We start from the raw sequence: 12000 nt of genomic DNA, 5'->3' as shown, positions 1-12000 counted from the left end.
GCTATAAAAGTGCCTGCCATGCAAACCCTATGACGAGAGATGGGTCCCTGGAGCCTGCGGTGGAAGGAGGGATGCCTTCTGACCTGCTGCTGTAGCATGCACACACTCGTGCACACACCACTCATCATCATCACCATCATCATCATCCCTACTCCAAACTCAGGAGACAGTGAAACTTTACCCTTACAAGAACCTACATGTCAAAGCTGGATTGATGCTGCTTCCTACCCCGGGCTGTAGGAAATAACTGACTACAGAAACTAACAGCTCAGTGACGGACAAGATCAGGTTTCAGAAGTTGATGGACACACCCGCAGAGTCATCTGACCGTCTCCTGTGCGTGAAACCTAGAGACAGGACATGGCAACCAGAGCCCTCATTAGGTCTGGACTTGGTTTTGGATTAATTTGGGCAAACTTTTCTGAAGATGACAGTGTCTTCCTTTATCACAACTCATGTGTGACCAGGCATGGTGGCTCTCATCTGTATTCCTAACTCTCTGGAGGGGAAGGCAAGAAGATCAGGCTAGCCTGGGCTGTGTAGCAAGACCTTGTCACAGACAGACAGGCAGACAGACACAGATGGTTCTGTTTCTTCTGAGATGATTTTGGCAGCCATTAATATTTATTGTGTACATCTAATTCATCTGAGGTAATAAAAAAGTTTTGTCTGTCCTTTTGTCTGTCTGGCTCTGAGACAGGCATAAAGAGGCACTACCCCCATCCAACTCCATACCAGGCCTTAAAGAAAAAAATTAAAAATTTATTTTAATTAAAAATTTATGTGTGGGCTGGAGAGATGGCTCAGTGATTAAGAGCACTGTCTGTTCTTCCAGGGGTCCTAGGTTCAATCCCAGCACCAACATGGCAGTTCACATCCATCTGTAGCTCTAGTTCCGGGTGATCCGATGCTTTCTTCTGGCCTCCAAAGGTACCGGGCACGTATGTGGTACACAGACATTCATGCAGGCAAAACACCCATACACATAATAATTTTTTTTAAAAAAAATCCAAGCACATACACAAAATTATGTGTACGAATGTTTGCCTGTGTGTATGTGTGTGCCCCCTGTGCATGTCTGGTGCTGAGGAGGCCAGAGAGGGCAATGAATCTCCTGGAACTGGAGTTGCAGATAGTTTGTAGCTATCATGTGGGTGCTGGGAATTGAACCTGGGTCCTATGCAAGAGCAACAAGTGCTCTTAGCCAATGAGCCAGCTCTCTGGCCTCCAGGACCTTTTTTTTTTTTTTCAAAGACTTAATTCCACATATTTTGGTTAATTTTTCCATTTATACTTAGACTGATTCTATATCTTGGTTATTGTGAATAATACATGTGGTTTTTATTTTTTAATTTAAAATTTTTCTTTCTTTTTTTTTTTTTTTGTGAAAGGGTTTCTCTGTATAGTTCTAGTCCTGACTATCCTGGAACTCACTCTGTAGACCAGGCTGGCTTTGAACTCACAGAGATCCACCTGCCTCCACCTCTTGAATGCCGGGATTAAAGGTGTATGCTGTCACCACCTACCTGGTTTTTATCTTTATTGAGGCTACATTTCCCCATCTCTGTCAAGAAACCCTTCTTAAGTTGATTCTTTTGTTCTTTGAAGATTTATTTTTATTTATTAACTAATGTGTGTATATGTGTATGCATGTATGTTTGTGTGTGCATATTGTATGTCTGTATGTGCATATATGTATGGATACATATGTATCTGTATGTGTTTGTGCGAATATGTATATGTGCGTACATGCCCATACATGAGTGCAAGTGGCGAAGGAGACAGGAAGAGGACATGGTATTCCTTGGAGCTGGAGTCACAGGCAGTTGTGAGATGCCCAATGTGATTGCTGAGAACGGAACTCTGGTCCTCTGGGAGGGCAGCAAGTGCTCATAATGGCTGAGTCATCTCTCCAGCTCCTCCTGTGTTCTTTTGATTTGAGCCAGGATACTTTTCTCAAATGTAGCAAAGTATTTCAGGTATTTTTTATATATTTGCTTCAGGCCATGAAATCGTGCCTTCCACGAGACTTTGGGGAACTGGAGTTGAGGTTATAGTCACATGGCCATTGCGATCAGTGCTTCTGGATGCTCCATATCTCTAGGTCTGTTCACTGGGCAGGGATGAAAAAATGTTTGACAATAAAGTGTTGCTAGGTGCGGGATGGCGCCTCAGTACTCCAGAGACTGAGGCAGGAGGATCAATGCGAGTTCGAGACCACTCTGGAGCACATAGTGATTTCCATGAGACTGTCTTAAAGAGCCCCTCCCCAATGATGAGTTCAAACTGGGGCTGGAGAATTCTGACTTACCCGTATGCTGCTTTTCTCTGCCTGTGTCGTGTGCCTCACGGGAGCAGTTTGCAGTGCTGTCTTCAGGCTGTTCCACAAACAGGCTGCACCAGAGCCCGCTCCAAGCCCTTGGAAAGAGTCTCCACGTGTGTGGGCGCGGCTAGTGCCCCATATGACTTGTCATCTTCATCTCGCCGTGTTTTGTTTCTGTTTTTTGGAAGTGGTTCTTATTATATAGCTCATGCTGCTGTCAAACCCCCGGTCCTCCCACCCCAGCCTCTTGAGTGCTAGGATTAAAAATATGCCTGACTACGCTAGGCTAATTAGGGTTCTTTAATCTTTAGGGGTTGCTTTTTAAATTTTGACATATATATGTATATGTATGTTCAGATTTATTTGAAATTGTTTATATGTGTGTATGCCTGGGGAAGGTGTGAGCATGTATGTGTAAGTGTCTGAGGAGGTTAGAGGTCAGATCCTTTGGAGCCGGAGTTCCTGGCAGTTGTGAACTGCCTAATATCCATGCTGGGACCTGAACCTGGGTCTTCTGCAAGAGAAGTGTGCACTCTTAACCACTGAGCCATCTCTCTAGTCTCTGCTTTTTGAATTTTAGCATTTTTATATTAGGTACAAATATTGAAGTGGTTCCCAAATAGAACTTTCAAATTTGAGCAACACAGGAGCCACCTCAGTTCACACCTGTCCCCTATCTCCCTACGGACGTCCATTTGAAAATTTCCACGCTTTAAAGCTGGTGTGTCCCATGGCTTCTCCCTTCGGTTGCTCACTCGTTCTCAATAACGGGAGATTCGGGTTACTCAAGGTCACTGCAAATAGGAACAGCAGAAGCCAGAGGCAAGAAGATCACGCCTGAGGGATGAGGACATGCCAATGGGCAGAAGCAGTGGGCAGATGGGACAGAGCCACCGAGTCACTGCCTAAAGCACCTGTCATTGTTGAATTTCAAGTGTGATTAACCAGGAGGAAGCAGGCCCTTCCACGTTAGGGCGAGTCAATTTGGACAGGCATCCACTGTCTGAGCACTCACAGAGTAGTTAGAAGCCTGGCCCTGCTGGGATCAAATCTAGGCTTAAAAATGTCAGGCAGGTGCTTTCCCTCTGAGCTGCACCTCAGCCCTGACATGAGAAGTATCCCCGTGAGCCCTTCACTTAGACGAGGGTTATCTCAGTTGGGCACATTCCAGGATAGCCTCTGCTGACTATTTGGCTTGACAAGTTTATGATATTTTCCCCGTAGACTTATTTACCAGTTGCACTTTGTTAAGGACGGCCACCAGGATGTCTGTGACTAGCTGGTTTGTGGTGCAGTCTTTTTTCTTTTCTCCTGTGTTATCTGGGTCGGACACGGCAGCTGCCATCTTGAGGCAGAGCAGTTGTGACATGCAGGAAGCCTTCCCAAGTTTGGCTTGTTAAAATTCTGGGTAAGCAAGGAGGTTCACTAGGGTCCCGAGGCTCCTCCCCTCCCCAGAGAGTCCATGCGTCATTATGTCAGAGGCAAATGGGTGTCCAGAGTGATACTTCTCTTTGATGTAGCTCCTTGTGAGTGGACCATGCTCCTGTAATGGCTCCAGTAAGCTCACTATTTCATCAAACGGAACCGGATGGAACCTTCCCTTGGTCTGATGATGCCTTCCCTATCTGGAGCGAGTAGACATTTCTCTACTCAAGAGCCATGCAATAAAAACCCTGCTAAAGCAGAGAGAACCCTTTTCAGGACTGCTGACATCCTTTCCCTTGCCTGACGTGAGAGACTCAGCAGGGAACAGCACTGAATCTATGATCTATTTATTTAATAATATATATATATATATATATATAACATATGTGTGTAGATATAACACACACATATATAACGTGTGTGTGTGTACTGTGTGCAGATGCCTACAGAGGCCAGGGGAGGGCACTCATCCCCTGGAACCAGAGGACTCTTTGTTCTGAGCTGCCTGACATGGCTGCTGAGAGCAAAACTCAGGTCCTCTAGAAGGACAGAAAGTGCTCCTAACCTCTGAACCATCTCTCCAGCTGTCGTCTCTACTCCTCCTGCTGCACACTCGAAGCTGCTCTTGGACTTGTGGCAGTGCTCCTGCTCCCGTCTCCCTGGTGATGGGGTTACGGGCACGCGCCGCTGTGCCTGCCTCTAATTTCACTTCTCTTACTCTTAAAACTTCCAAAACCACAGAGAAACCCTGTCTCGAAAAACCAAAAAACAAAACAAAACAAAACACAAAAACAAAAAAACCTTCCTCTTTAAATTAAGTTCATTTGTTATTAATGTGAGTTTAGGACTGTGTGTGAGTGAGTGTGCATAACAGTGCGTGAGGCCAGAAGACAGATTTGGGGAGCTGCTTCTCTCTACTGTGGGTTGAGGGGACTGACCTGAGGCGGTAAGTCTTGCGTAACCAGTGCCTTACCCTCTGAGCTGTCCTGCCAGGTTACATTTCTACATTTTTTTGGGGAAGGGTCTTGGAAAAGAGGCAAATTGTGATACTAAGTTAAATAAAGCTAGACAGGGGTGGTGCACACCTTCAAACCCAGAACTTGGGAGACAGAAGCAGGCAGAGCTCTGTGAGTTCAAGGCCAACCTGGTACAAAGAACAAGTTCTAGGACAGCCTGTGCTACACAGAGAAACCCTGTCTTGAAAAAGCAAAACAAAACAAGACAACATGGGGAAATGTGGGATGGTGCAATGGGTCCAGGCACTTGCTGCAAAGGCTGGAGATGGGGTTTCTGGAAGGAACCCCTTAAAGACTGACAAGAACGGACTCCACAGAGTGGTCCTCTTACCTCCCTTCATGCACCCTGGCAATGCACCCGCATGCCCGCACCAGGCATACGTGTGCACAATAACAACAAAATTTTAAAAAGAGAAAGAATGGCTGAATGCATTTGAAAAAAAAAAAAAGACCAAGTTTCAGCTGTGTTTCCTGTTAGAGACTCGCTTCACCTGAACTTAAAGATTGAAAGGGAAGGGATGGGAAGAAATACACCTTTCCAACGGGAACTGAAAGGGAGCAGGGCTTGGTGTATACCAGACAATGTAGGAGGTTTGGGAGGATTCTGTGAGCAGAATTCCATCATGCAAAAAGAGCAGCAGAGCTGGGCAGGTCAAGCCATGGAGATCCAGGAAGCAGAGATGGGAACAAGGCCATACAAGTTCATAGTGTGTGCGCGTGCATGTGTGTGTGTATACGTACCTTTCTCTTTGTTGTGTGCCTCTTTGGTTTGGGTGTGAGTGTAGTACTGGCTTCATAAAGTGGAGTTGGTAGTGTTCTTCCTCTTTCTGTCTCATGGGGTAGTGTGATGGTGTTGCTGTTAACTCTTTAAAGCTCCGGTCAGACTCATTTGGGCTCCCTTCAGGGCCCAGGATTTGTTTGCTTGACATGGTTTTTCTTGCTATTTCCATTCAATTCCATAGTTTATTATCATCCCAGTTACACTATATCTTCTTAATTTAATTTTGGTAGGTCACATGTGTCCAGAACTTTATGGATTTCTTTTAGGTTTTCCAATTTATGAGGTTATAGGTAGTTTGAATGTTATTGGCCCCCATAATCTCATAGAGAGTGGCACTATTAGGAGGTGTGGCTTTGTTGGAGGAAGTGTGTCACAGAGGGGTCAGGCTTTGCGGTTTCCTATGCTCAGGATACCACCAGTGTCTCTGTTGACTTCCTGTTGCCTACAAAATATAGGACTTCCAGCTACTCCAGCACCATGTTTGCCTACAGGTTGCCATGCTCCCCATCATGATAATAATGGACTGAACCCCTGAAACTTTAAGTGAGCTGCTCCAGTTAATTTTTTTATGAGTTTCTGTGTCTCTTCACAGCAATAGAATGGACCCCAATCAATTCGCTATCTCCCCAGCTGTCTGTATGCTTGAGTCACTCAGTAACTGTGTTGAGATCAGTTTGTGTCCTTCCATCCAGTAGTATTTATTTTATGAGATTTAGTACACCATTGTTTGATATATGTATGCTGGGAACTGTAGTATCTTTAAAAGATTGTTTTATTTTTAATAATGTGTGTATGTGTGTATCTGTGTTTGAGTATGCGCACCACATGCATGCAGGTGCCCTTGGAAGCCAGGATTTGAAGCAGGTTGTGAGCCACCAGACATGGGTACTGGGAAGCAAACCCTGGTCCTCTGCAAGAGCAAGACAAGCTCTTAACCTCTGAGCCCTCTCCCCAGCCCCTAGAACTGCAACATCTTCCTGCTAGAATGTTCCTTTTACCAATATGTAGTGATCTTCTTCATCTTTCCTAATTTGGGTTTGAAGTCTGTTTTGTTAGCCATCAGAATTCTATGCCTTCTTGCTGTCTGTTTCCGTCAGTCTGGATTCTCTTTTTCCTCTCTCTACCCTCAGGTCCTCAGATACCCCTCCCAGCTTCTCTCTCTGGAGCAAGGCCGATGGAAATATGAACCTATCTGTAGTGTTACCTAGAACTCAGGAGCTGTGTGTGAAATGGTGAAGTCATGTATCTTTGTCATCTTTTCTGTAGCACAGCTGTTTCTCCTAGAAGTGGCCTTGTGGTTATTTTATTAAAACAACAGAATGGAATGAGAACACCCGTTCGCTTCTGTCTTCTGGTTTTTGTTTGTTTGTTTGTTTTTGGTGGAAAACATGGGTGACAGAGCCCCCACCTCTGATAGCAACCTCACTGGGGTGTGTATGTGCCAAACTTACCCAGTAGTCCCAGCAAGACACACGTGGGTGTTTTCTATCAATGTTACTGCAATAAAGCTTTTCAAAGACTGGGACTGAGGGCCATGCTGCTGTCATGTCGACAAAGTAAGGCTGTGCAGTCTGAGATTGCTGAATTCTGGTGTCTATTAAAATGCTGGCATCTCCACTAACGAATGAATAAATTGATGGTAATGTATGGATACGTGATTTGTTTTAGGCCGCACAACTGAGCAATGTCAGAGTCGTTTTCGTCCTGGTCCCATACTGATCTGATATTGTTTCAGGCTGTTAAGCTAAGAAGTTCTTCAGATGAGCTCTACCAGCTTCTGTTTGTGTTCTGGCTGCACAGGGAGGGGCCCTTCCCCCAAGTTCCACGACAAGAGGAAACAGGGCTTAGGCTTTCCTTCCCGTTGTTACAGGAAAAGGCCTTCAAAGAGAATCCTGCAAGGAGGCCCGAGGCTCAGCACTTCCTGAGCCGGGACTTGCTCTCTCCCGGTGTCTAAACTCACAACCCCATGCCTCTCCAGCACTGTCCTCTGGGGAACCCCTGCAAGAACGATTCCATGACACAGACTGGAAGGAACCTAACAGTGTTTATTACCTGTCTGTGGGCAGAACAGTTATGCCATATTTTAATGCCTGTGGAGGTAGAGAGGAGCCTGACACCCTAGGACAAAGACCCACTTCCCTGCTCATCCGCTTCCCTGCTGCCATGGGGGTGCTGGCCATGTCTAAGGTGGTCCAGGTCGGGACTGAGGGACAGCATTGGCAGAATCCCTCATTGGTTCCACATGCCCCTTGGTGGAAACAACACTGCCCAAGCCACGTCTGCCTGACCTGGAGGTGACAGACTTCACAGGGGAGCCTTTTGGGACAATGGCAGAGTTGATACTGAGCGAAGGGTTGATATCTCCAATTTGGGGGAGTGTGACTAAGGCCTGTTTCCTTCGCAGCTCTTCTCTGGACTTCTTCTCGCCCTTCAGCATCTCCACGAGGTCGTTGTCAGGGATGTGGGGAATTTCGTGTCGCAGGTAGCTTTTAATCAATTTAGTCACTTTGGACCCAATGCAGCATTTTTTGGATTTGCAGGTCTGTATCTCGGTTTCCTCGGCGAGGCAGCTGTCTTTGCATTTCCCAAAGCCCATTATACATTTTTTCACGGCCAAAAACTCTGCATGGTGGAGAGAGAGAAACCACTGGGTCAAGGCTAATCACTGGAGACGATGTTCAGACTGCTGGCAGGAAGTCTAGATCCAAAAGGCAGGTGTAGTTGCATGTGTGGGAAGGCAGAGCCAGACAAGACTGGGAGTTCACTGGCTAGTCAGCCTAACCTGATTGGTGAGCCTATCTTAACAATCAGGTTGTGGTGGCGCACGCCTTTAATTCCAGCACTAGGGAGGTAGGGGCAGGTGGAACTCTGTGAGCTTGAGGCCAGCCTGGTCTGTATAGAGAGTTGCAGGCCAGCCAGGGCTACACAGAAAAACCCTGTCTCAAAACAACAAAAACAAGTGAATGGTACCTGAAGAAAGACACCCGAGGTTGTCTCATGGCCTACACACACACACACACACACACACACACACACACACACACACACACAGGCTGTAATGAGGAAGGAAAGATATGAAGTCCAAGTACTTGATTTCAGAATATTCCTCCTTCTCTCCCTTTCTTCTCCCTCTTCCTTCCTTCTTTCCTTTCTGTTTGGTGATACTAGGCTTTGAACTCAGGGTTTTGGGGTCAATCACTCTCCCCCTGAGCTACATCTCCAGCCACAAGACAGCATTTTTGATTTCCAATCCTGCATCATCCACACCAGCAGAGCCTCCTACCTCCCTCTATAATCCTATAAAACACGAATGTCAGTAAAACCTGCCATGCAGCTGATCCAAGAAAGACTCATGATTATTATTCTAACATATGTTAGCTGTGTACATTAGAGAATTCAGTGTGCGATTTCAGCACATGCATTCCAAGTGTGCGATCAAAGCAAGCCTGCCTTTGTCCACGCTCGGGTAGTCAACAGTGCATTCAGGTTAACTCTTTCTTTCTTTCTTTCTTTCTTTCTTTCTTTCTTTCTTTCTTTCTTTCTTTCTTTCTTTCTTTCTTTCTTTCTTTCTTTTTCCTTGAGACAGGGTTTCTCTGTGTAGCTTTTGGTTCCTGTCCTGGAACTAGCTCTTGTAGACCAGGCTGGCCTCGAACTCACAGAGATCCGCCTGCCTCTGTCTCCCGAGTGCTGGGATTAAAGGCGTGCGCCACTACCGCCTGGCAGACTATTTATTTATTTTCAGACTATTTCTTTTAACTTCACATGAGACAGCATGTAGTGCTCTTCTCTCTGTGTGGTCACAGAGAAGAATAAAATGGTAATTTTCAAGATAATAAGTGGGATGGGGGACTTACATTAATTGAGATAAACCAAGAAAGAATTTTGAAACAGAATTAACAGGGTTTTCAGAAGTGTTGTCTTCTTCGGGGTCCATGGCCTTTTACCTCCCCGTCAGTCACTGGACCTGCGGCTCCTGGGACATGGCACTTTGTCACTTCCAATACCTGGATACTTTTCCTTCAAGAGATCTTATTTGTTACTGTGGCCTCCACTTGTCTCTGTCAAGGTCACTCACATATTATTTCTAGCTTAGTTCCCCCTGAGTTTAGTAATTTACCTTCATCTGTTTACTGTCCCATCCCAGTGTTTGACTGTTTCCCTCAATTAAGAAATCTTTTCTGGGCTGGAGAGATGACACAGAGGTTAAGAGCACAGACTGCTCTTCCTGAGGTCCTGAGTTCAATTCCCAGCAACCACATGGTGGCTCACAGCCATTTGTAATGAGACCTGGTGCCCTCTTCTGGCATGCAGGCAGACATGCAGGCAGAATGTTGTATACATAATAAATAAATCTTTAAAAAAGAGAAAGCTTTTCGTTCTCTATTACCCACCTTACCAGTTTTATGTAAATTAGAAGTGATTTATTTAGCATCAGATGGTTCCCAAAGATTATATTCCCCTTGACAACCTGCATAAGATTGGGTCTGTCAACATCCTGCTGAGGGAGAGAAAGGTGCACAAGGCCACGCTCCTCCCTGAGACTCTTTAGGTAGTTAAGGATGGTTGGGGAAAGAGACGGATTTTCTTCTACAGTGTAGCCACTGGTAAGTTGCCCATGCTTGTATAGATAGCCCATTGTCCATGCTTCTGAAAGCAAACCTAATAAAACTCACTGGGCCACACACACACACACAAAGTCATGAAGTAGAAAAGGAACTATTTGGGAGCAGAGAGGAGTATGGGTCAGCAGGAGTGGGAGGGGGCAAGAGGGAGTGGGAGTGAATCTGATAAAATACATCCCACACATAGGAGGGCATCATGGGATCCAATTACACACAGTTAATGTATGTCAATAAAACATAATTTCAAAGCATATTTTCACATATGTATTTGTTATTCTCATACATCTTCACATTGTTCTCACAAGGAATGCAAAGCAGAAACATTTTAGAACTAGAAGCAGTCACATTGATTTTTCCAATGTGCTCAAGTCACTTTTGAAGCTCGACCTGTTTAAGTGACCTTACCCAAGGGGACACAGACTTACCTATGTTCCCAGCATAAAATCATTACAGACATCTTCAGCTCTTATTTTCTTTGATTCATTATGATTACTCCAATTAGCTTGATGGTTCCTGTTCCCAGAAACAAGCCTCCATCTTATTTTTCCTTCCTTTTTAAGAACAGCAGCCATGTCCTGTCCTGTCATGTGCTATACTTTATCCCCAGACACCCTTATGGTAGTTGGAGGGTTTCCAGGAAGACAGAGACGGAGAGAAATAAGGCTCTGCTGGAGGAGCTGATATGGAGACGTAGACCTTCCCACTAAATTCTAAAGAGGTTTTTTTTGAACGCAGAGGCAAGGATTTCATGCTGTGAGCAGAGGTGCATCGCCAATGGAACCTCTGCGTTAGGAGATGGCTTTGGCTGGGGCTGCGGAGGAAGATTGGTGGGTCAGATGTGAGGTCTGATGCAGTAGTGCAGGCCTCTGCAAGCCCAGTGTTCCCACAGTGCAACAGGAGGTGGAGACAGGAGACTTCCCAGAAGCCCATGGGCCAGCTAGCCTGGCGTACACAGTGACAAACAATGAAAGAACCTGCCTCAGAGGAGATGGAAGGAAGGACTGACACCTGTGGTCCTCTGAGCTCTACACTCATGTCCCTGTGTGTTCTCTCTTTTACACACACCACACTGTATTCTCTCTCTCTCTCTCTCTCTCTCTCTCTCTCTCTCTCTGTCTGTCTCTCTGTCTCTCTCTCTCTCTCTCTCACACACACACACAGATTTTAAAAATATACAAGATGGTTAACTCAGAAATAGAGCTCACCTGAAGGTGCTTTGGGCTGAGTTGTTGCAAGGAGACAGACACATACTCAGAGCAGGAACCCATCATATGTCAGACAAGCAATACCCCACTCCTTGTAACTCCCGGGCATCTCCATTAGACACAGTCTAGGGGCTGGGTCAGCTCTCCAGCCATCTTTTTTGGGCATGTCATCTTTCAGCATCTTTTTGGGGTCCTAGCACCATGGGCAGCCCTGTCCTACTTCCTCACATCAACCCAGGGGCCCACATTACCTGATTTCACCCGATACTGTAGCATGAGGCTGGCTACGAGAGGAAAAAGGAACTTCATGGCCGGGTGGTAGGAAAGATGCCTTGGGTCTGGGTGGTTGTTCTTGAGCTCCGGCCTTTATTGGCCTCCTCATGGCCTTGGGCCAAGGGCAGTGAAGTGCAGCTAAAACAGGCCTGTGTGTTGCTCAGGGGAGTCAGTTTTCTCTGATTCTGTTTGATAAGTTTGTCAGCAAATTTCTATGTGTTGCTACTCCTCTTGTTGTCTTGTGAGGGACACAATACGTCAAGGACAGAAAGAAAGGCTGCTCTTTATATTTCTTGTTATTTTATTAGAAAGACTTTTTCTGGGGGCTGGAGAGATGGCTCAGCGGTTAAGAGCA

General features: G+C 45.8%; 1 protein-coding gene across 1 annotated transcript; it reads right to left on the bottom strand.

The window, feature by feature from the left end:
* Positions 1 to 7727: 7727 nt before the first annotated feature.
* On the bottom strand, positions 7728 to 11681 carry Defb129 (defensin beta 129). Its single transcript, XM_057780103.1, has 2 exons — positions 11624 to 11681; positions 7728 to 8167 (listed from the first exon to the last, which is right to left on the bottom strand). The coding sequence occupies exons 1-2, from the start codon at positions 11679 to 11681 to the stop codon at positions 7728 to 7730; spliced, it is 498 nt and encodes a 165-aa protein (XP_057636086.1).
* Between the last annotated feature and the right edge of the window lie 319 nt (positions 11682 to 12000).

Source organism: Chionomys nivalis, chromosome 9, assembly GCF_950005125.1.
Source record: "Chionomys nivalis chromosome 9, mChiNiv1.1, whole genome shotgun sequence".
Lineage (NCBI taxonomy): Eukaryota > Metazoa > Chordata > Mammalia > Rodentia > Cricetidae > Chionomys > Chionomys nivalis.
The sequence above is the reverse complement of the archived record's forward strand: the minus strand, read 5'-3'. Positions and strand labels throughout refer to the sequence as shown.

Bases quoted from the DNA above. Each gene is read 5' to 3' on its own strand.
- Defb129 (XM_057780103.1), bottom strand. From the start codon at position 11,681: ATGAAGTTCCTTTTTCCTCTCGTAGCCAGCCTCATGCTACAGTATCGG. The intron at 8,168-11,623 runs GTAATGTGGGCC...TCCACCATGCAG, and splicing joins ACAGTATCGGGTGAAATCAG to AGTTTTTGGCCGTGAAAAAA.